General features: G+C 43.1%; 2 protein-coding genes across 2 annotated transcripts in view; both read left to right on the top strand.

Moving 5' to 3' along the window:
• The window catches only part of LOC147605053 (DHHC-type zinc finger family protein), a 97,880-nt gene extending 77,267 nt beyond the window's left edge, over positions 1 to 20,613 (top strand). Inside the window, exons 8-10 of the mRNA XM_086793791.1 lie at positions 19,150 to 19,202; positions 19,299 to 19,424; positions 20,142 to 20,613. Coding sequence (XP_086649917.1) covers positions 19,150 to 19,202; positions 19,299 to 19,424; positions 20,142 to 20,465 — 503 coding nt within the window. The 3' untranslated portion in view covers positions 20,466 to 20,613. The remainder of the gene's footprint in view (positions 1 to 19,149; positions 19,203 to 19,298; positions 19,425 to 20,141) is intronic.
• On the top strand, positions 7,853 to 10,160 carry LOC147605054 (uncharacterized). Its single transcript, XM_086793790.1, has 3 exons — positions 7,853 to 8,854; positions 8,983 to 9,298; positions 9,384 to 10,160. Exons 1-3 carry the CDS (start codon positions 7,872 to 7,874, stop codon positions 9,861 to 9,863), a joined length of 1,779 nt encoding a protein of 592 aa, XP_086649916.1. The 5' UTR covers positions 7,853 to 7,871; the 3' UTR covers positions 9,864 to 10,160.
• Positions 20,614 to 25,143: the final 4,530 nt, after the last annotated feature.

The following is a 25,143-nucleotide window of genomic DNA, read 5'->3' as shown; positions in this document are numbered from 1 at the left end:
CCAAGCTTGCTAGAGTGTTCTCACGCATCTAGGATTGTTTCAGGGTCAAATTCTACACTCCCAATGGCTCAAATTCAACAAAACAATTGAAACCGGCCTCTGGTAGAAACCAAAGTGCGGTAGACTAGCAGTCACCCAATCCAGTTGTAGTCCAGACAAATAATCAAATAAACAGGAGCTAGAGTGCTCCAAAACAAAAAGGAGAATGACACCTGTTTGCCCCAAAGCTTGGCGCCCCTTTCGATACTTCTTTATTCAATTTCAATGGAAAGATTTAGATAATTACAACATGGCCATCCATGGCTCGTATGTCTGCAAGTCCAATCTGCCAATCCTCAGTACCTCTTAGCATAGAAGTTACACAGCCTTGTGTCCCAAGAACACCACACTGTTATCACCTCTAATCTGCTAAGTCTGTACATCCATGAGGCATTGAATAAGCATCTGAACCATGCACATAACCATAATCTCAGCCATGAAAACCAGTCCACAAACTCATCCAAAACAGCCCACAAACTTGTCCTGTTTCCACCCTCTGAACTGCCAAACACTTCCTCTCACAAAGGGCTAGAGAGAACCACTCTAGAGCAGTCTTGAGCCAGTGAAAAGAGAGACTTCGAAAGACATCACCTGCAGTCCCACTTGCTCACAAGGAAAGAGAAACTTACAGTCTTTATGTCGATTTCCACAAGAGAGAAAAGACACGAGGAAAAGCCCCGTTCTGTCCTGCCTTCTTGTCTTGTAGCCGCCTGCAGTCCAACACCTGATTCGACGTGATAGAGAGAGAGAACACTTGAAGGTGAACTTGCTGTCCAGCCTTGTTCTCTTTCCTGATTGCAATCTAGTGATACAGCAAGACATCCAAAGTGAAATGTACAATATGGCAAGATCAGCGTCCCAATCTCTCTAAGCCATGCATATGTAGCAACATTCATTGCAAACCAATGGTGTAGTAATAGTCCAAGTTGTATTACCACTGTGAACCATACACAACCACAACATCCAATGTGACTTGTACACACATATCATAGAAGTCCCATAAACAGATGTACTATCAGCCATCAGTACCTTCGGGTGAGACAAAAGCTGCACCAAGCGACCTCTAGATGTCATCCGAGCCTATCTGTATCAAGGGAGCGGAGGTGCTACCCCCCTCTTGAGCATCAAGCAATGCTCTAGACCCATGCTCTGCTGAACCTGAATGAGCCGTAACAAGAGTCCGCTCCAACTCAAAGGCATCGAGATAAAGATGCAATACTTGAGGTGAATCTGCTAAGTCACCCTCCTCCATCCACTTCGCATCCATCGGTGAATAGTTCTTAAACTTCACAAGATAGCGACGGGAAATTTTACCTCATGCCTTTCTTTCCTTATGTGCCAGTATCTGCTTTGGAATAAGAACCTCATCAAGTTCCTCAACTTCCAACTGAGCCTCATCTGATACATCCTAAGGCACATCCCCACGGAAAGGTCTAAGTAGACTCACATGAAATGCATTGTGAATCCTCTAGTGATTTGGTAGCTTCAAACGATAGGCCACCTCACCAATCTTTTCCAATACCTGAAAAGGTCCATAATAGCGCATGCTGAACTTAGGGAATAAGCGCTCTTTACCCTTCATCTTTTTGAGCCTAGCTTTCTAAAATCGCAAAAGAACCCAATCACCCAATGCAAACTCTAATGCACGTTTGTGACGGTCTGCTGCTTTCTTTTGCTTTCTTTTGCTTTTACTGAGTTTTCTGGAGTGCCAACTTAACTCTCCTATAAGCTTCATCCATGTTCTCCACATACTGGCCAGCCTCAAAGATCTTATCATTTGTGTGCAAAATAGGTGGTACCTTCTTCCCTCCTTCCACAATCTCAAAAGGCGCCTTGCCCGTCGAGGTATGGACGGGGTTATTATAAGCAAACTCCACCAAAGGAAAATACTTTTCTCATTGTCGCTTGTGCTCTGACACATAACACTTAAGAAGATCTAACACTGTGGAATTAGCCTCTTCCGACTGACGATCTGTCTGTGGATGAAACAATGATGAAAACTTGAGAGTTGTACCCATGTTGTCAAACAACCCGCTCAAATAAACTCGTCATCCGTGGATCACGGTCACTAATGATAGATGAAGGCATGCCATGATACTTGAAGATGTTCGCTATGAACAACTTCACCATGTGATCAACTTTGATCGTCTTACGCACGGGAATGAAATAAGCCTGCTTACTAAACCTGCATATGATAGTCCAAATGCCATCATTTCCCGTTTGTGTCCTCGGAAGATCAAATATAATATCCATGGCAATGCTCTTCCATGGTCTATCTGGAATAGGTAAAGGCTAAAGTAACCTTGGTGTCTTTTGACGGTCAAACTTCACCTTCTGACATACGATGCATTGCCTAACAAAAGCATCAACATCTCTTCTCAAGGTGGGCCAATAAAAGAAAGCCTCAACTGCCTTTACCATGGCATCAATATCTCTATGACCTGCATACGGCAGAGCATGACTTTCAATCATAACCTTGAGTTGTAAACTGCCTGGTAACACAGTCTACCATGCATAGTTGTTTCTCGTACCGGTACGAATGGGTTCGTACCGTACGGTTCGTACTGTACGATATCATACGGTACGATTTATTTATTTATTTATTTATTTTTTCCCAATTTTTTTTTCCTTGAAAAAAAAAATCCAAATGTAGAAAAAAAATATAGAAACCTTGCTTTACAAAGATCCCAAATGCTCGCAATACTTTGCAACTTTGGTGTCCACTCAGTATTCCATACGGAGTTGTTGAGAGACCTAAAAAATCTGGCGAGGTAGACTGGTAGTGTACACTTGATTGGCAGGATGAGAGAATCTTGCTACATCACTTGGGGATCCTTGGTATAGGTAGGCTAGACAATTAGATTCTCAAGTTATGTACGAGGGAGAAGATTTGGACATGGCCATTTTGATCTAGAGAGGAGTCCCTAAACTTATCACCCTAGATACACTCCTCGTATTTGTGCAAGGACGGTCCCTTAGTCATAAACGCTACACTGGGAGACCTTTGGTATTGCATTACCCATCCGGGTTCTTTTTTGGAGCCAATTGGGAGATCCAACTGGGAGAGACACATATCCATGTTCTGGTTCCTCAAGCACTGTAGACTCCTCCCCTCCCAACCTTCCCTCACATTCAAGCTTGAAGCTCCATAGGTTGTAAGTGTAAAAAATAAAAACCGTATTTTATCGTACGGTATCCGAAAATTTCATATCGTACCAAAAATTCCCGTACGGTATCGTATTTTCGTACCGTGACAACCATGCTACCATGCATCGACAAAAAGCTATCCCTGAGAGTATAATGATCATGCCGCTGACCCTCAGACATCTGATCATAGACCCTTCCAAAATCCTCATCCTGGGCATATTGCTCTTTCATCTCATCAAGCTCATGATGATAAGCAAGTGAAACAACTGAGACCTGTGGCTTGCGGGACAAGGCATCTGCCACAACATTCTTTTTGCCTTCCACATGAACAATCTAAAAGTGGAACATAGACAGAAAGTTGGCCCATCTCATATGCTTCTCAGAAAGTTTAGTTTGCGTAAGAGAATTATGCAAGGTCTGATGATCTGTCTGCACAGTGAAATCAGTCCCAAGCAAATAGTGTTTCCATGTAGAAAGAGCATGAATTACAGTCAACATCTCTTTCTCATAAACCTGTAAATGCTTCTCTGCATTCTGTAATACACGACTCTCATAGGCTATCACATGCCCTTCCTGCATGAGAAAGAGCATGAATTACAGCCAACATCTCTTTCTCATAAACTTGTAAATGCTTCTTGGCATTCCGTAATATACGACTCTCATAGGCTATCACATGTCCTTCCTGCATGAGAACTGCCCCAATGCTTCTCCCACATGCATCACACTGGACAACAAAAGCCTTTTAGAGATCCGGTAAGACTAATACGGGATCCGAAGTAAGCTTTTCTTTAAGCTTTTTAAAGGCTGCAATTTCCCGATCAGCCCATCGAAACAGAGTTCCCTTCTTAGTTAAAGCATGAAGAGGCGAAGTAATCTCAGCAAAATACCGTATGTACCGCCTGTAATAGGAACACAATCCCAAAAAGCTGCGTACATCATGCACGGTCCTCAAATTTGGCCAATTGAGAATTTCTTCCACTTTCGAAGGATCCATACGGACTCCATCTTTAGACACGATATGACCCAAGAAGTGTATCTCTTCCAAGAAGAACTCACTCTTCTTGCCATTAATGACCAACCTATGCTTCCGGAGTTCTTCAAACACAATGGCCAAATGCATCCTATGCTCCTCCTCTGTGCGTGAATGCACAATCATATCATTAAAGAATGTTCCCACAAACGCTCTATGAGGCCAGAAAATCCTGTCCATCATCCTGTTAAATGTGGTAGGAGCATTTGCAAACCAAAGGGCCTGACCAAGAACTCATATAGCCCAAAAGTGGTCCGAAATGCTATCTTATGCACCCCTCGGGTCTAATGCGTATCCGATGATACCCGCTTTTCAAGTCTATCCGACTAAAGACTGTGGAGCTGTGTAAGCGGTCCAATATGTCATCGATCCTCGGAATAGGGAATCGATTCTTGATGGTGTTCTTGTTTAGCGCCCTGTAATCTATACACATGCGCCAAGAACCATCTTTCTTTTGCACTAAGAGCACATGTGAGCAAAAGGGTGATGAGTTAGGCTGGATCAACCCCTTTTTCAACAACTCCTGTACACCTGGCTCATAATTTCCTCTTGTTGGGCTGCACTTACACGGTACGGCGATCTATTTGGTGGGGTACTCTCCGGAGTTAGATCAATAGCATGATCTTCTAGCCTTTCCGGAGGAAGTTCTCTTGGCAATGACTCGGAAAAACAATCCTGGAACTCACGTAAGAAATCAGTCCTGTCTTTATCTAACACAGACAAATTAGATTTAGACTCATCATCTTTTGCATCCTTTACAAAAACCAAGTACGCGGAAAGATGCTTTTTCATTATTGATGAAATGGCCGAAGCCGATACAATAGGAACAGATTCCCCTTTATGCTTTACATCCAAAATATGCTCTTTCCCTCTATGAGTCAAACTAATCTTCCTGTTGTACATATCCACCACCGCATGTACTCTATGGTACCATGGCATACCCAACAAAACATCACACCCATCAAGTGGCATGATAAAGAACTCCTCACTGTCCACATAACCCTGCACATGAAGCCTCAGCTTCCCAATAATAGGGGTAACGGGTTTTGCATACCCAGGACAAGCCATATTAGCCTCATACAAAGGCTCCATCTTCTCTGTGCGGATCCCCAATCTGCCAGCCAAATCTGGTGAGATAAAGTTGGCTCTAGCACCTGTGTCAAAGAAAATCAAGCCATTTTGATCTCTCACTTTGCCCCATGCTTTGCACAACTCAGTCTCTTCACCACCTGGGTGCTCCCCAACAAGATCAGGAACTAACCCTGCAGAAGGCTTTGGTTTCTTAGACTTGGGCTCCCCTTTAGTGTCAGAGTCCTTTTGGGACTTACGCTTGGGACAATTAAAAGGCATATATCCCTCCTCAGTGCAGAAAAAGCACTTCCTAGCATCCATCAAAGCCTGTCTCTCCTCAGGAGTTCTCTTGGGCATGGGTAACTTCTTATACTGCTTCTCTGTAGACCCTTTTGCATCACGCGAAGCATGCCCTGACTTTTCAGATTTCTTGCTTGTGCTTTTACTTCCTTTAAATCCAGATGGGGCTCCAGTGAGTAACGCATTTGCCGTCATAGCATTCTCTATCATCTGCGACATATTTGTTACTCAAGTCTTTATGCAATAGTCACGCACTTCCTTGGGCAGCCCACAACAATACTTCTCAACTTGCTTAGACAAAGGCACATCACGATAAGAAGTAACTGGGAGTAAGGCTTTCCAAAACTTCTAATTATAATCCTCAAGATTTTCACACTTCGATGCATCCAACTTATGCCATGCTGTCATTACATCCACCTCAAAAGTAGATGTGAGCCACACGGAAGAGAACACGTGTTTAAACTGTATCCAAGTAGATGGTGCTATGCCTTGCAAAAGAAGAGTGGACCACCACTGCAATGCATTGCCCTTGAGAAAAGTCGCAGCTTTTCTCACCTTAGAGGAATCCGTGTAATTTCCACCAGAAAAAGCAGCATCAAATTGCTGTAAAAAGGTAAGTGCCTTTAGCTTGTCTTTGGCCCCGCTGAATGTGTCAAATTTCACTGCAGCTCCCCCTTCCTTATAATCCTTCGCCTTACCCATAGGCGTTAGATTATCGTAAGGAAGTGGCTTTACAAGATTGCTACCCCCAACATTCATGCCCATCATAGGGTCAACATTGCCAATTCCCACACGTGGCATACCATGCATTCGTGCTGATCCCCCCATGTTTCCAAACATACCACTACTATGCATACTGTGCTGCATGTCCCCATACATGTTTCCTTGCATTCCGGGCAGCATGCCCCCATACATATTCCCCTGCATACCAGGCTGAAAATTAGTTCCAAAATTCCCTTGCATTCCCATACCTCCCTGAGGGTATTCCCTAGTCATAGATTGGAACACGAAACCACCGCCAAAATAGCCTGGATGCATAGACTATTGCGGAATAGGTGGCTGTCCGAAAAAGGAACTCTGTGGGTTTGCACCATAAGTGTTTTGCATGTTAGGAAACGGTCAAAAAGCAGGATCCTGTGGGAAGGCACCACTATTGCCCTTAGGTGTGTTCCTAGAACGCTCTTTGTTCTTCTTCTTAGGATCAGAAGGGGCTCTCATAAATTCAGCAAACTTCTCACTTTGTGTGAGCTGCATAAACACATCCACCGCCCCTGCCAAACGAGCTTTAAACTGGGCATCATCTTCCTCTTGACTTGGCATCTCTTCTAGCTACGTTACATTCTCATAACGTGCATCTTCTGCAGCCAGTTCTCCTGCAAGTATTTCCTCAGATTCATTTCTCTCAGGAGAGGTCTCTTGCTCTCATAGTAGCACGAAACGGCGTTTCCGCCCCCAGGAAACGGTTCGGGCGTTTCCGGAAACGGCAGGCCGGCGGAAACGCCGTTTCCGCGTATTTTTTTTTTTCAGGTTTTGACGGGGGGGGGCCGCGTGCGTTTTTTCATTTTCGCTCTCCTTTCCTGCAGCGCTGCGCTTCTTCGAACCTTGCGCCTTTTCACCACAAAGGGCCAAGGCTCAAGGCCAAGGCCCTAAGGCTCAAGCCTTTGCCCCCAGTGCCCCCCACAAGGCTCCAAGGCCTGTACTCTGCAGGCAGCTTGCTCCAGTGCTCTCCAATCTCACAGGTGGCTGCCCATTCTTCAAGGCTTCAAGGCCCAACTTCCAAGCCTCCAAGGGCAAGTGTTCTCGAGGGTAAGTGCTTTCAACTTCAAGTCTCACTATGCCTACAGATCCCTATTGGCAGTATGCAACAAAAGGGGATGGATATGTCGGAGGTGGGGGTTCCCGCAAGTGGAAATGTAATTTTTGTGGATATGAAAAAACAGGTTCAGTGACCCGGGTAAAAGACCATTTGGGGCATGTCCCAGGCAGAGATGTCGCTTTATGTCAAAATGTGCCGCCCGATGTATTGGCATCACTTGAGGGTTGGAGAAAGCAACGCCTTGGTTTGGATGTTGGTGAGCAACATATGGCAGCACATGCAACAGGTGAAGCATCCTCGAGCCAAGTGGCCTCTTCAAAGAGGACTAGAGTTGAGAGCCAGACAGATGTATCTTCGAGTGTGGGTGAGGGCCCTAGTGCAAAGAGGACACCTTTACCTAGTGTGGAAGTGCCTGCAAAGGGTTCATTGCAAAGAGCAAGCCTTACAGCAGGCTTGCAAAAGCAAGCCATGAAGGAGGCAACAAGGGAGGTCACGCGCTTGTTTATACGGTGTGCTATCTCTTTCAATGTGGCTCGCACCATACAATGGAAGAAGACCATGCGGGCCGTTAGCCGCATTGGCTGTGAGTGGGAGGGTCCCTCGGCTGAGACAATCCGCACACGAGAATTAAAGAAGGAGAAACTCAACGTAGAAGGCCAGCTTGAGTTTTTGAAAGAAACATGGAAGAAATATGGCTGCACTATCTTATGTGATGGATGGTCAGATGTACGCAAGAGGAATGTGTATAATGTGCTTATCTCCTCTTGCAAAGGCACCATGTTTTACAAGGCCATTGATGCATCGGCTGCGGGTCTCACCGTTACAGGTCTCTTTATTTGGACACACATCAAGAAGGTGATTGAGGAGATTGGCCCACAAAATGTTGTGCAGGTTATTACGGATAATGGAAGCAATTGTGTCTCCATGGGGAGTATGTTGGAGGATGCATTCCCAACAATTGTGTGGACCCCTTGTGCCTCCCATAGTCTTGATTTATTGATTGAGGATTTGGGGAGAATTTTTTGGGTCAGTGAAATCTTTGCCACCGCGAGGAGCATTGTCAAATTTGTGACACAAAGACCAAAGGTTTTGAGCATGTACAGGGCTAATAGTACCTTGGAGCTTCTCAAGCCATCCACTACGAGGTTTGCATACATGTTCATAGTGCTTGAGCGGCTTCTTCGTGTGCGGCCAAATCTGATTCGCACTATTAGTTGTGATGCATGGATCCAGTCGGGTAAGAGTATGACCCCAAAGTTTGTGGATTTTAGACGCAAGATCCTCAATGAAGCATGGTGGGAAGAGGCAGAGGCATTAGTGAAGACCTTAAATCTCATCTACACGGTCTTGCGCATCACGGACATGGAGGGGAGTACACTAGGCCTCATTTATGAGTACATGGATAGGATCGGGAAGGCACTAGACAACAATGCCTACCTATCTGTAGAGAGGTACGTACTTCTTCGCTCATGACTCATGGCTCATGAGCCTTTGCCAAATTGCCTTTTTGTCTTGGCTCTTTTCTAAGTTATAACTTTAAAGTCTTTCTTTGGTTTTGTTTGTTACTTGTAACTTGTAGAATCGCGGAGATCAAGCAGATTTGGCAAAACCGTTGGGTTTGGTTTCATAGACCAATCCATGCTGTGGCTCATGTGTTGCATCCTCTATGGCGTAGCGAGGATCAGCTTGAGTGTGAGGAGCTAAACGATGACTTCCAAACCTATGTGGAGAAATGGTGTGGTGGCAATTTGCAGATGTTGCGATGCTTAGAGGATGATCTCCTTGCTTTCCGCAACAACACTGGCTACTTCACAAGACCTACTGCAAAACTTCGAGAAACGCAGCTTCAGCCGGTCTCATGGTGGGAGAAATATGGACATGGTGTGCCTACGTTGGTGAGTAAGAAGTCCCTCCGCTTAAGCTTTAACGGCGACACCTTATTTGTATAATGTACTAATCCTAAATCTGCTCTTTGAACAGAGACGTCTTGCCATTCGAGTCCTCTCACAAGATTGCAGCTCTGGAACTTGTGAGAGGAATTGGAGCACATGGGCGCTCTACCATACGAAGAGGAGGAACAAGTTGACTACAGCCCAACTTGAGCGTCTTGTTTTCTGCAATTGTAACTTGAAGCTTCTTGAGCGGGCAGCTATGGGTCCTGAGCCAATGCAAGTGAATGTCGACAAGATTGACATTGAGAAGGTGCGGGATATTCCCACAATTCTACAAGAGGACCGAGATCTTTACACTTTGCTTTACGAGGAGGCCACAACACCAGTTCACGACACACGTGGTGGTCGTCGTAGGAGAGGGAGGCCGGCTGCAGCTAGTACTAGTGCTGCTAGAGAGGAGGCTACTGGAGAGGACTCATCTTCTTGCAGTGAGGACACACGCGAGAGCCATGAGGACTCTCAGGAGGATTCAGACTCCTCGGGTGCTTCAGATGAGGCTCAGCAGTGATCACTGATTCACTGATGTTCCATGTTTTTTGTTTAGTTCTTCTTATCCTTAGGGATTATGGACAGCCGGCATGTCGGTTATTTTGTAGTTTTTGAACCTCTGACTCCCAAGTTTGATGATCATTGCTGATATGTATGATGTATTATGATCACAATTTGCAGCTTGCTATGTATGCTTCGGCCTTCAGCCTTTAGTTTTTTATGGTTCACATGAATTTGCCGCGACATCATACATGTCCATTTGGCATTATCTACATTCTGTTAAGTGTTATGATTCTAATGTCCACTTGAGTCTTTGATGTGTCTTGTTTGAGGTCTCTATGCATGTTTTTTGCATCTCTTGACATAAGTTTATTTAATAGGATGTCTCTATGCATGTTTTTTACATGTCTAAAATAAATTCAAAAGAAACTCCGTTTCTTGCCGTTTCCGACCTCGCGGAAACTCGGAAACTCCGTTTCCGACCCGGTCCGAACCGACCGTTTCTGCCGGTCCAGGTTACTATGCTTGCTCTTCCTCATCATCATAAAAATAGTCATCTTCTGTGTCTGACATCTTGTTGAAATTTTTAGCAATGGCTTTCCTCGAGACAACCACGAGCTCACCCCCTTAAGAAAGTTGATGATGGGTCCCGACAACGGAACCTTGAAACCGGCCTCTGGTAGAAACCAAAGTGCGGTAGACTAGTAGTCACCCAATCCAATTGTAGTCCAGACAAATAATCAAATAAACAAGAGCTAGAGTGCTCCAAAACAAAAAGGAGAACGACACCTGTTGGCCCCAAATCTTGGCGCCCCTTTCGGTACTTCTTTATTCAATTTCAATGGAAAGATTTAGATGATTACAACATGGCCATCCATGGCTCGTATGTCTACAAGTCCAATCTGAAAAAGCAACCAGCCCGTGTACTTTCCCCAAAAAGCAAGCCTGTTTGTGAAGTTCTGGCTGTGTGGATTTCAGCGCAGCCCACCAGCCAGTTCTGTGCATCTGTTTATCCCACGCCTGCAATCAGCCCAGCCTGTATGCGCCTTCTTTTCAGAAAATCCCTCACGCCCTGCGGTCCACGCTGCCTGCAGCCTTACGTTTTTTTTCCAAAAGCAAGAGAGAGAATAGAGAGAGGGAGGCGTGTACTCTAAAAGTGGAGTAGCCCCCTCTCCCCATAAATATCCTAGGGCCCTATTTAAGTTTATTAAAACCTTCCTAGGGGCCACTTATGCCTAGGGGCCACCCAAGGTTATAAACATTAAAATTTTAACCATTGGTCCCCCTTCACACTTGGGGATGTCCACACATGTTACCATTTGTCCGGGCACCAAGTATGAACAATTAAATTTTTATCTTGCTTACCGACCACTATGCCCACACTTATGCTGCACCAATTTCACAGGGTCATGACAACAGTCCATTGGGACTGTTTAGGTGGACACCTCTCTCCCTCTCTCTCCTCCTTTCTCACAAATGGGTGCCAACTTCAAGAGGGCTATATGGCTGTATTTTTTGCACTTCTACTCTCCCAAACTCATATCCAAGCTTGCTAGAGTGTTTCTCAGGCATCCAGGATTGTTTCAGGGCATGGTCACTGTGAAACGCGTTTAAGCAGCCCTGAAACGTGAAATGCCTGAAACGCCTAAAACGTTTCGAAGTTTCACTGAAACGCTTGCCTAAAACGCGCAGTTGAAACGGCTAATTTTGTAAGGTTTTTTTTTATATCCTAGTACTTATATCTCTTCATTATATATATAGGCATTTCGGTCTGGCCAGCCAAGCAAGAAGTGGAGAAGTTCCCAACTCAAGAGGGAATTCCAGTGGAGGACATGTCCTCTCATGAATAGCATGCCTATGATGCACACTGCAAGGACCATGTATTGTTGGGGACAGCCGTCCCGTGGCAAAGAGAAAGTTCATGATGATGATGGGCCCAATGCATTGAGGGCTGAAATGGAACATATAAGGCAAAAACTCCGTGCTAAGGAGGAAGACCTGAAATATTTGTATGTAGATCCTCATGTGAATCAGGTTATGGATGCCAAGAAACATGATGCATGGGTTTTGATACTTTTGAAACTATGGCACATGAGGTTGGGCTGAAACCTAGAGATTTGGCCCCCCCTTTTGGGAATGTGTTGGAGGGCAAGGAATGTGAGCTTCAATTTAAGAAGCCACCCTGTTTGAATCTCGTTTATTCTAATATGAAGTTGGGGGACTGGTGGAAAGGCCTTGGAAGTTTGCATGTGTAGGGAATTTTAAATTGGTTATGTTGGCAACGTCATGTACTCCACAGACAGCCATGGACAGGTAGTAGACATGGACAATCTGATGAAGGCTTGCAAGCTAGAATGTCAATGTGACAATGGCTATTGCATGGTTGGTAACTACAATATTCAGGAAGCAAACAAGAGCCTAAGCAAGGCAAATGTATGTTTGGGAAAATATTTTGTCATGCAGGAACAAATTATGCATTGTAGGAGAATCAATGCCAAGACCCATGATTATGCTATGCACAAATTCAGCATATGGAATGTATGGGCTTTTTGCATGCTATGTTTGCAGGTAAACTATGCAAAACTTGTGTATAAGGTTGTTTGTACACCCTCTGGTACATCGTGTCGGGAATGTAAGTCAGGAGACAAGCATGTATGTTGCAAGGAGTATATGGGATGCATGGCAAGAAGGACATGATGGGTTTATTGGCATTGTGACAGCTTTTGCCAGATTTGTTCTAGCCCTCTTGGCCTACATCCTTGTGTCGAGCTATTTCGGTCTCCTAAGTTGCTAGGCGCACGCGTGTGTATGGATGCCTCTAAAGCATACGTGCGTCTAGTAGGGTACTTGGGAATCTGGGATTGGGGGTCAGGAGCTGGTTTTTTGGAGGACTTATGGAGAATCAAGACATCCCTGGGTGTAGAGTTGCTAACTCTATACAGGAGTTGTCATTATTATTGGCTCATGGAGGTATTGATCTGGCTCAGAGAGCTATTCAATTGTGGGAAACTGTTTGGGGGGGGTTCAAATCCCCCAAGGATCACCTCGTAGAACGCTCCTGATATAAGACTCGAACCTTGCAAAACAAAGCCAAGCAACGTGAAGGGGGTGCAGGCCTGACTCAGCTCCCAACCTTGACAGCCGTGGGCAAAACCCACAAGTCTTGGCTGTCCCCACCGAGCCACGAGCTGAGCTAACTAGTTGGACGTACTGACCAATCTCTACCTCGTGACGTCCCATACCGCCACGAAACTACCCTCGCGGGCCTCAAGACTGTTGTCGGCCTTGGTTGCATAAAGCAGGTGCACGTCTGCACTAGATCCAGGCTCCTGATCATAGAGCTCTCACAAAGACACGCGAGACTCTATGAACTATTGACTAACCTTGGCCACCCTTTTGTAGGCTCTTGGCCGGTCACCGGGCATCCACACTTGGGTGCCCGCCCGTCCATACTTGGGTGCCCGCCCATTAGTCTATCCCTAGCCCAACTCGCCAATCAGCCTGCCTAGCTCCAAGCTTCCCCAAGCCTCAAAGCTAGTCTTGTGTGCGTGTAGCACACGGTAGATACACACTGTGCACATGACATACTCCCCTTCCTCTAAGAGCTCACTCCTAAGCTCACTAAAAACCATCCCTCTGAAGGGTAGTCAATGTCTCCCATGTAGCGTCCTTCTCAACACAATCCTTCCACTTGATCTTGTATTCCATGAGAAGTGTATTACGCAATCGTCTTTCACGAAATCCAAGGATCTTTTCCGGTTCGTGTGGAACAAATGTTATGTCCTCAACATCTATGATTTCTTGAGGAGTAACTAACTGGTCTATTCCACCCAGTACTTCCTTAAGTCTACTGACATGAAATACGGGATGAACTTTACATGAGAAGGCAAATCCAGTTCATATGCGACTGAACCAATCCGTCATGTAATACGAAATGGTCCACAGTATTTAGGGGATAATTTCGGAGATTGACCTATCTGTAAAGTCTCGGAATCTTTCAGAACTCGCAAATACACCATCATTCCTTTAGACAGAACTCTCTGGGTGAACGATGTCTATTAGAATGAAATCTATCTTTGTCTTGAGCACTTCTAATAGATTCCTTCGCAACTTGTAACATTTCTTGCATATCTTGTAAAAAATTACGTGCTACATCATGCTGAAGTCCTGAAAATCCCACTATAACAAGTGATCTAGGTTGAAAACCATACATAAGCATAAAAGGACTAAAACCTGTACTCGTAAGCTTATGACTATTATATGCAAATTCTAACATAGGAAGATAATCCTCCCATGAACTCTGTCTTTTGGAGACATATGCTCGAAAGCATATCCTCCAAAATGTAATTAACTCTTTCAGTATGGTTATCAGATTGAGGATGATCTACTCAAATTCAAAGTTGTTTCCAACTTCTCAAAAACAAGCCTCCAAAAGTCACTTGTAAACTTAAGAGTCCCTATCATTGACTATGTCTTGCGGTAACCCGTACAGGCTAAACAATTGCTCGATAAACTGCCTTGCTAATTGCGTAGCTGTAATGGTCTTCCGTGTCGGTAAAAATCTAGCCATTTTTGTCAAGCGATCCACCACAACCCAAATAGAATCGTGGCCTTGACGTGTTCTTGGTAATCCAGTAATAAAATCCGTGGAAATACTTTCCCATTTATTACTCGGGATTTGCAAAGGATGTAACATCCCAGCCTGTTTAAAGCGTTCAGCTTTATTTGCTTGACAAACTTGACACTTGAGGACATAATCTTCTACATACCCTTTCATCTTTGGCTAATAAAAAGTGTTTCACTAAAGCTAATGTCTTGTGTACCCGAGGGTGTCCAACAGAAGGGGCGTCATGACACTCCTTAAGAATCTTGGACCTAATGTCTGGGATCTGTGGTACACAAATTTTGACATTACGGAATAGTAAACCATTCCGAATCATCCACACTGGCCTCCCGCAGCCTGAATGGTAGGCTGCTCAGTCATTGAGTCTTGGTCAATCAATGAGCTCCCGTCCTGGATCTTTTGCCAATATGGACCAAAATAACTATCAGTCTTGCAAAGCCCTCTCAATGACTGAAATAAGTCAGTAGAAATCTCGGTGAACGACAAAGTATTTGCCTCTCTAATCCGACTAAGCACATCTGCGACACTATTCATGGATCCCTTTCAATAATGGTTTTTAAAATCAAAATCTTGCATTAACTCAGTCCATCGAGCTTTCCTTCCTCTCAAATCATCTGCATCACACACATACTTGATTGACTGATAATCAGGCAATACCACAAACTTGGAGCCATATAAATAATGTCTCCAAACCTCGAGAGCGTGAATGACAGCATAAAGCTCCTTCTTAAAGATTGGCCAACAAGATTGAGTGTCATCCAGCTTTTTACTCTCGAAAGCAACAGTTCTACCATCTTGAAATAGAGCAGCCCCAACTCATCTTCCTCAGCTTGGCTCATCCTGTAAGGTGGAATGCTAATAAGTTGAGCACGAGGGACCAGATAAATACGATGATCCATTGCTCTTTCAGGTGGTAAGCCTGATGGCAGTTCCTTAGGAAATACATCTTGAAACGAATGAAGTAACTTTTGTAATTCTTTGCTTTCAAACACTCTTAATTCATTGGCATCATAATAGGTATGAGAAATGAAGAAAGTGGCATCAAGACGCAGTGGAAAGCATTATACAAAGAAGAATCCATTATATTTTCAAAATCAATGTTATTTACAAGAGGTCCCTAAGAAGGATGTATACAATCACCTAAGATACAATACTGGGTGTTCCTATGTTCAAACGAAAAAGTATGACTAGACCAATCTATCTGGACCTGAAGGGTCTTAAACCACTCAATCCCTAATAACAAGTCTACATGCTCTAGATGCATAATATAGCACTCCATAGTATCTTCGTAGTCCTGAATCCGGATCAGTAGCTTCTCCACCTTTCGATCCCATACTTGCCGATCTGCTGGTAGGCGTATCTCATAGGTAATGATCGCTAGGTGTTGTGTCCAGACCCAATTTCTGTACAAGTTTGTAATTAACAAAGTTGTGTGAGCTGCCAGGGTCCAAAAGAATGTGGATTCTATGGCCATGCACTTCTCCATAAACTCGGAGAAGATCATGCAAGCCAAAAACTTTAGAGCTGAACATACAATCAGAACAGGAACTAGGGACAGTGACTGAAGTACATGTTAAAGTCAACTGGTTAGCTGTCTTCGGCTTGGGTCCTACGTTGGTCTTTGCACCCTTTTTCTTCAGGCACTCGTTATATATATGTCCTTTTTCTTCGCAGATGAAGCAACGTCCCTCCTCCTTGAGCTTCAAAGCCTTGAGGAGACAGTTTTTCTTTGTTGGGGTCGAAGTAGAATTCTTTGAAGGTTGGTCCGAAGACTTTCCTTTTGTCGTGCTAGCCATCGGTGCGGAGAACTTCTTTTTGTGCTTGTTCCCCCTGCTTAGTTACGGGTTTAGATTTGGAAGAGACCATTATATCGTATAAATACGAGCAGAATGAATGGCCTCGTCCAGTAGTAGAATCCATCTTCGTAGCTTTCATCTACAAGTCTCTAAATTTTTGGAGGTAGACCTCATAAGTGAGATTCATGCGAGGTCATGGTCAAATTGGCAAACTGAGCAACGATATCGTAGTCATCCTTCTTCTTGAGGAATTCTTTCTTGAAGAGTTCTTCATTCAAACTGGACCCAAGTTGTTGGTTTAGGTTTGAGTTCTTTCCACCAAAGCAAATCTTTGCCTGAAAGGAAACCTGCTGCTAACGGAATCTTTTTGCCATCGTCATATGGATGAAACTGGAAATGGACCTGCCACTTATGTAGCCATGTGTCCACTATCTCTTTGGTACGCTGCTTTTGCTCGTCCCTAAAGTGTTCTGAAGTAATGTTGGGGCCTAAAGCAGATGCCAAGGTATCCATACCCGAGAGAGTAGACAAGGTAGTGGTCAATAAAGAGATGGAATTCTGTAAGGCCTGGATCTGCGCGGCGACTTGTGCTTGACATTCCGTTAAAGAAGCTTCGAAAGAAACTTTAAACTCTTGAAAATCAGATTTGGATACAAAATCGTCAAAAAGATCGCCATCGATGGCCTCCGTAGCCGGGAGGTCTTCATGTTCGGGAATGGGTTCTATCTCGGATTCTTGGGTCGACATCTTGAAGAGGGCAAGATGAAAGAAAAGCTTGGCTTTGAACAAGGAAGAGTGCTAGAGAGTACGAGGAGTGTGGCAAGAAGCCCTCTTGAGGGGAATTTTATAGGCCTTCCGAAAAGCATGTGATTTTATGCATTGCTTTTGTGTTTTTAAAAAAATAAAATAAAATAAAATAAAAACCATGCTTGAGGGTTTTTTTGTTAAAAAAAAACACTTAAAAAAAACACATAAGCTACATAAACTAGTCGCCTAGAAGATTTAAAAAAACACATGCTTTTTTGTTTTTTAAAAAACATGCTTTTGAAAGGTCATTTTTAACAAGGTTCAAAAAACAAAAGCAAGGCGTGTGTTTTTTTTTAAAAAAAACCAAGGCTAAAAATATCCACACAAAAAAATGACTGCTTCCCAATCGCCACCTGTTGGCTGGTCTATTGATGCTTTTCTGCTTTCTTTTTTTTTTTCTGCACCTAAATAGTGATGCTGAATGACCTCTGTGCTTTGGGCCTTTGAGCTCTAGACCTGAGCTTGTAGGCTCTGGATTGGCACCGTTGGTGGCTAGGACGTATGTCCGGAGCCTGGACACGACATTCCAGTAGGGTAGGGGACGCATTGTCTACGCCTGACATGGTCGTCAAATACAAGCTACATGAATGGGAGATTGTCCATCACAAGTTGTGCATTGCATCACATGTTTGTGTGCCTGACAAATGCTTTCACGTGAAGTGTTTGGATTGCCTGCGTAGCTTGTGTGTCCAGTCTAAGGGTCAGGGACGCCCACTCGTGAACTTGTCTGTTGACTAGCTTGTGGGCATGTGAATAGGTGGTAAGTACACGTTATATTTTTAAAAGCTTTGTTATGTTATAGCATGTCTTGCAGGGTCACATTCATTTAAAAATGGGTGGACACATTTATGAAAGAAGCCGGACCTTTTATGGGAGTGGTTGGCCAAGGCTTGAAGGGTGCCCTTTTTACCATTGTGGTGTGGGCACCCCACACTCATTAAAGAAGATGGGCCAAGTGGGTAGTTGGACCCAACAACTGGCACTTGGTTCGTGCATGGGCCACCCACCAACCGGTCAAGCGACTCTCCCACGCTTGGGGAATCTCCATTGACTAAGAGAGAAGACACACACGTGACACGAATAAAGCCACCTCTATGCAGCTGCAGCCGTACATCTCTCCCTACTGGCCGTACCTCCTGACATCCATTGCTACCCAACCCTCATCATCACCAGCTGCTGAATTCCCTTCACCTGCATGTGCGGCCGTACTGCTACATGGGCTGCTGAAAGTCACTGCTGTACAGGCCATACTATACTTGTAGTACCCGCCTTGCCTTCTGTACCTGCTGAATCTGCTATGCACTCTGAACCTGTCCTTGCTGCTGCCATACAAGCCGCACAGTCTGTACCAGGTGAGAAGTTCTGTACTGCTTCTGTCTCCTGTGTGCTGCCGGTACAGTGGGTTCAGCATATGTGGAGTTGAACAACTTTTTGCTTCCGTTTTTGCTCCTGTGTTGGTGCTGGAAAGCGAGTCCTTGCTTTGGGCCGGTTACAAGGCGCCGGAGAAGAAAAGTAGAATTGTCAAGACACTCCGGTTTCCAGTGCAGGTGTCACCATTTTTCAGTTGTGTTTATTGCTTTGTGCTGTGCCACATGTCTAGGTATTAATAGTTTAAGTGTGGCAAAATTGTGCTCAATCCTGTCCAGGGGAATTTTGGGTGTGTTCGGAACACATTTTGGCCATTTCAGCCCTTTCCAAATTCTAATTCAGCATTTCCTCTTTTCTATTTTGGTTGCTCCCCCACAGCAGCCATTGGTGCTTCTTGTCGCTCCCAATTTTGTCATGCTCATGTCACATGACTTATATTTTTTGCTCTCTTCTGACTGACCACCTTTCTTCTTTCCTCTTGTTGTGATTTCTCTCACTATTCTCTCCTGTAGAGAATCTGTTTGATTGCTTGTTAGCAGCTTAGTCTCATGACCTTTCTTTTTATCAATAGAAGCATTTTAGATACTGATGTGCCAGAAATAGGGTTGGATTTTTAAGTAGCAGGGATCATTTTTTCCATCTTTTCACATGATTACTGCCTACTTGTGATAGTTAAATTCTCCATGTCCTTTTTGTACTTGTTCTGGCAGTGTATTTTGGAGTTGAACCCTCTTTTCAGAAGCTTTTCCCTCACATTCTCCAGGTATCAAATTGTTTTTCTGAGGTTGTTTATAGGAATTCCGTAACTCTTATCTTCAGGCTTATCTAAATAATGGGTTTTTTACTTCAAACATGCCAGTGGCTGATGACCTTCTATAGCGAGCAGCTGTTGATATTACTTTTCCTTGTCGTGATATCTTTGCTGCTGATGGGGTTCCTGGGCTATCACTTGTATCTGGTCGTGACCAACACTACAACAAATGAGGTAATTTTCTGAACACGTACAATATATTCATATACACATGTATGCTCCTAATACCTAATTATCAACATACATTCATACATACATATTACACACATTCAAACCATAGTCACAAGAAATGTTTCGACTTTTTGAGTTCTTGAAGTTTTTTTCCGAAAGGTTTCGTCCGTCGCTTCCACAAGTTTCGAAAAATTATATACATGTATGTATATACATGGGCACTCAAGTTGCTACTACAAAAGGATCTACTCAAGGGAAAAAAACAGAAAAAATAAAAGTAGAAAATTTGGTTTTTTTTTCCCAAGCTTCCCTAGCCAAGAGGTCTCGTGGTTTTCTAGAAACGTTTCGCTTCGAAACGTTTTGAAGATTTCGAAATGAGGAAATACATTTTTTTGTGACTATGATTCAAACATACATGCATACACACAAGCGTACATCCTTACAAACATACATATATACATGCATACATACACGCACCATCCATGCACGTGTGTGTGTGTGTGTGCACATAAATAAATATATACATACATGCACATACATATGTTTACATACACACACACACATATGTATATGTAGGTGTGTATGTATGCATCCATGCATGCATGTACAGATGCATATCTACATAAATCAGCTATGCAAGTAATGTCAAAACTTAAGCATAACATCAAGATTAATATGTTTTGAGTCAAATGTAACTAACAAAAATGTGTATGAATGCAGACCTTTAAATGGGAGAGTTACAAGAGATTGCAGAATGTTGTTTTACTTCAAAAACATCCTAATAATGATGCACAGGAAGCCAAGAACAACACAAATATGGGTGATGTTCCTTCTTCGGGTGAACGTGTTTCAGAAAAAAGGTTCAAACATGTATGTAGCCTGTCACTCTTCTCAAGAAAGCATGCTGTACCATGCAAAGGGATATTGAAACGGATGAATGTTTATGACAAGGGGATTTTTCAAAATGTAGCTGAAGTTTTCCTCCCTCGGTCATGTCAATTGTGGGGTAAAAGCTTCAAAAGCTGTAAAGAAAAGAAATTATAAAGCAGTTGTGAGGTGGCTTCATTGATATATTATCGGTGAACAGAGAGGATAGTTTTGCATGTGCATTTATGTATCCCACTATTGTCGTTTGAAAAGTATTTACTGCTTGTTTGAACTTATTTAAAGAATAATAAATGAATAACTTTTTGTACTGTTTCAGTACTCCCTGGAGCAAAGAGGGGGAGTATCACTACCATGCCTGGGAGTCATTTTGGACTCAGATGGGAGGCAGATGCAATAAACACTTCTTTGCTACACAGCCTATCTCAGAGCAGAGAAAGTGTTAAAGATACTCGGGCACACTTTACTCTATGGTGAGGGGGATATCCTCTGACTTTTATTGTCGACTTCTTACCACTAAGCCCCATAGCCCCCTAAGGATAGAGCACGGGGGAAGGTTTGGGCTACTTTGCATGAGATGGTCACAGAGGATGTGTATTTCACTTGATGCCCCTTCTTTGCCATGGAGGAATTCAGGCAAGCATTCCATGGGTAAGTATCCAAGGGATGATAGCCTTTCACCCACCTTTTCGAGGCATTTTTGGGATGACTTTGGGAAACGTATCACTATGACCCTTAAGGAGGTGTGTAACATAGGGAGTATGCTTCCAAAAGGTGATAAGATGAATATTGGTCAATGGAGGCCTATCACTTTTGTTGGGACTGATTACAAAGTACTTGCCAAGGAAGCAAGCATGAGGTTGCAGCCAATATTGCAGGATGTGATTCATGATGTGCAGAATAAGTTCCTTAAAGGAAGAAGCATCTTTGATAATATCTTTTCTTTTTGAAAGCGGTTGAATGGGCTATGGAAAGCAACCAGTCCCAAGACTTTCAGAGGCATAAGATAGAGTTGGTTGGGATTTCCTTGAAGAAGTTGGTTTTTGGATTAGTGATTCGTAAAGAGCCAATTGGGATGTAGAGCTCGGGTTTATTGGAGGTTGTACTAACAGATATTTGGGGTGTCAAGTCGGGGTTGATATATCACGTGCACAATAGTTTGCACTAGTAATTATGAGCGCAAGGAAGAAACTTCTTCATTGGAGTTCTAGCAGATTGGATTTAGCCTCCAGAGTCTTGGTGGTTAACCAAGTACCATTTGCGTGAGCTTGATTCATTGCCTCATGTTAGTGCTTCCCTCATGGATGCATTAGCCAACTACGTAGATTGATTCACAACTTTCTCCGGTCAGGTTTGAATGGTATATTGGTGGTTGATATCTTCATGAAAGGCATTGAGTACAGAGAAGCTTCACAGATGTAGAAGCTTACTTGGAGTGCAAGGTATGGAGTTTAGCTCGAGGGAAAGTGTTGAGATATCGAGCTCAACTAGTGCGGATATGGATTACACCTTTGCACTTATGCCGCTGGCATGGTTCATCAGTCATCACTGTGGTTTACTCCCTAGTTTCTACTAGCATGCAACCTCAGATCCAGAAAGGTCTCATACTGCTCCAAACTCTGATAATAGCCGCTATAAGCAGAAATGAAGGTGTCCTACACTTTGGCTGAGTAAAGGAAATGTGAACTGAGCATCCGATCACTACCACCAAGATGTGAATCATAGAAGAAATTCTTCCAAGGCTTGATCACTACCTAGAAGGAAGCCTCTAACCACTAACTTGCAAAGGAAGCCTCTTGCGAGGCTTGATCACTACCTAGAATGAAGCCTCTAACCACCAACTTGCAAAACTTGCAAAGCAATGCTTTGCGTTGTATGTTCGGGATCTACAAAATGCAGCTATCCTTTGTGTCTTGGGTGTATAAGAGTCTTCTAGGAAACGTGGCCTTCTTTTGGTTATTCTTACATAATGGTCTCCCCATTAATTAGTGTAGGGCTATTTTTGGTGTAGACCCCTCTTGCCTCAGATGCACAATAGCTTTTGTCATTTCATAATGGTGATGTAGAGTTGCTCAAAGGATTTGGGGTTATATAGCTCAGCTTACAAGTAGATTTAATAGACCATTTACATTACTTGGGGTGCTATACTTGGCTCACTTAGTCTAGTTCACATATATTTTTTAAGGGTAGGGATTTGGATACGACCATAATGATATGCAAGCGTGTGGCCCAATGTTGCATGCTATTGGATATTCCTCATGTTGGAAACAAGGTTGCAGGAATGTCCACGCGCACAGTGGAGAAGCTCAAGGGAGCACACAATGAGATGATATATAGATAGACGATGAATGTGTGCTCTACAAAGATGATAAGTATACACCAAGATGGGTGTACACTAGCACATGGGAAAAAAACCTCCTAAAGAGGGAAAAAGTATCCTGGTTGGTCCTAGTGTGTTCACACACATCACTACCAAATATGACTGGCACTAAAAGTACACAGATGTGCCAAGCACTTTGGACTATGCTCTGGCCAGACTAATTTCTAAAGGGAAGTAAGTTCAAAGCTTTGTGAAAAGCTTCAAACTTCTCTTGTGAGAGCCTTCGTGAATAAATCTGCCATGTTGTTCTGTATTGGCACATAAGAGAAGCTGCTTTTCCCTGCGAAGCATCTCTCCTTCATAATGATAATGCACCTCAATGTGCTTTGTGTGAGCATGGAAAACTAGATTTCTCGCAACTGTCATAGCGCTTTGACTGTCAGTAAAGATGGTAGTGGCTAAGAACTCGCCAATACCCAAATAAGCAATAAGGCATCTAAGCCAAGAACGCTTAACTGTAGCTATAAATGCGGCTCTGTACTCAGCTTCATAGCTAGAAGTGGACACAGTGGGTTGCTTCTTGCTGAGCCATGATATACATGAATCACCAAGGTGAAAGCAATAACCACTCATGGACACTCGTGTATCGTAACATCCAGCCCAGTCTGAGTCTGTAAATATATACAGCTGTGATTTATTCCCCTTGGGATAAAACAATCGAAGTGCTTGATGTCCTTTAGGTAGCGGAACATCCGTTTGACAGATGATCAATGCTTTGTGCTTGGGCTATGCATAAACCTGCTCGATATTGAGAGTCCATACTGAATATTAAGCTTATGTATTGTGTCTGCAGAATAATAATGTCATCATTATGCTGTCGAAACTCAATATCCAAATAATAGAGTGATGGGCCAAGATGTGACATTTCAAAGACCTTTGTAAATCAGCTATAAAAGCTAAAATATGATCATCATCAGGGCCTATGAGCAGCATGTCATCAACGTATAGCACGATGATAAAAAAATCATCTTTAGTCCTCTTGATATAGAGGGTATTATCAGTAGGACTATTGCAAAAACATTGTGCAACCGAGGATGCATGTATCTTTTCATACCATGCTCTCAAAGTTTGCTTAAGACCATACAAAGCTTTTTCCTGACCTTTCGGAACAAAACCACGAAGTTAAGATACATAGGCCTCCTCATGCAAATCTCCATTCAAAAAAGAAGTTTTAATGTCCAATTTACGTACATTTCAATCTTTATGTGTTGCTAATGCAATGATACTATGCATGGTAGTCATACGATATGTGGGTGCAAAGGTCTCACCATAGTCAATGTCTTTTTTATGTGCATAACCCTTTGCAACAAACCTTGCTTTGTATCGCTCAACATTATCCTCAGCTTTACGTTTAAGCTTATAAACCCATTTCGTGCCAATGATCTTCTTGCCACCATGGAACAAATCAAACAACTCCCAAGTATCATTTTTGAGTAAAGCATCATATTCGGATTGCATAGCACTCATCCATTGTTCGAGTTCCTTTACTTCATCAAAGGAGATGTTCTACATAAACTGGCAATAAGAGCATGACTTGCGTCAACGTGAGATGCATGATGAGAACCTTGACGTGCTAATTTGTTGTTACGTAGTGTTTGCACCAGTCATTTTGTTATACTTTTTGACTTTTAAGTTTTCCTTTTTTCCTTATCAATTGTATCATCCACATTTGTCTCATTAATAGGTTGATATGTGGACTGAAAAACATGTTTTTTAAACCTGTGGATTGATTTTCAGCATTCCCTTGAGTATCCAAATTCTCTACATCAATGTGTCTTGCATTGAACAATGAAAGAAGAGTGTCGAATATGTCTTTTGAACATAAATTTTACACAAAAGCAAGGGTTGAATTCTATCTTCCTCCACAATTACAATATCTCTACTCATAAGAATTCGCTTAGTAGCAGGATGATAGAGACAACAACCTTTACTTTTTGAGCTGTATCCCATGAAAATACATTTAACAGCTTTACCATCAAGCTTGCTACGAATTTGCTTAGGCATAAGTACATAAGCAAGATAACCTAAAATGCGTGAGTGAGCCAGAGACGGCTTTCTATCATTCCAAGCTTCAATTGTATGTAAAGCCTTTATAGGACACCTGTTCAAAACACATGTTGCACACATGATTGCTTCTAACAAAAAATCATGCGGTAACTCCTGACTTTTGACCATACAATGTGCTATCTCCATGAGAGGTAACTCTTGACTTTGGACCATACAATGTACCATCTCCATGAGAGGTAACTCCTGAGTTTTGACCATACAATGTGCCATCTCCATGAGAGACCTGTTTTTGCGTTTAGCTACACTATTTTGCTGAGGTATATAGGATACAATACATTAGTGTTTTATCGCATGATCGGCCATGTATATATGAAACTCCTTAGATGTATGCTCCCTCTCTTGATCAGTACTATGCAGGGTACCAATCTTACATGTAGAAACATTTTCAAC

The sequence above is a fragment of the Cibotium barometz genome, chromosome 60, assembly GCF_041138505.1.
Source record: "Cibotium barometz isolate CiBa-2024 chromosome 60, ASM4113850v1, whole genome shotgun sequence".
Classification (NCBI taxonomy): domain Eukaryota; kingdom Viridiplantae; phylum Streptophyta; class Polypodiopsida; order Cyatheales; family Cibotiaceae; genus Cibotium; species Cibotium barometz.
The sequence above is the reverse complement of the archived record's forward strand: the minus strand, read 5'-3'. Positions and strand labels throughout refer to the sequence as shown.

Excerpts from the sequence above, each read along its gene's own strand:
- LOC147605054 (XM_086793790.1), top strand. The coding sequence starts at position 7,872 with ATGAAGGAGGCAACAAGGGAGGTCACGCGCTTGTTTATACGGTGTGCT. Across the intron at positions 8,855-8,982 it reads GCCTACCTATCTGTAGAGAG|AATCGCGGAGATCAAGCAGA; the intron begins GTACGTACTTCT and ends TGTAACTTGTAG. Across the intron at positions 9,299-9,383 it reads GACATGGTGTGCCTACGTTG|AGACGTCTTGCCATTCGAGT; the intron begins GTGAGTAAGAAG and ends CTCTTTGAACAG.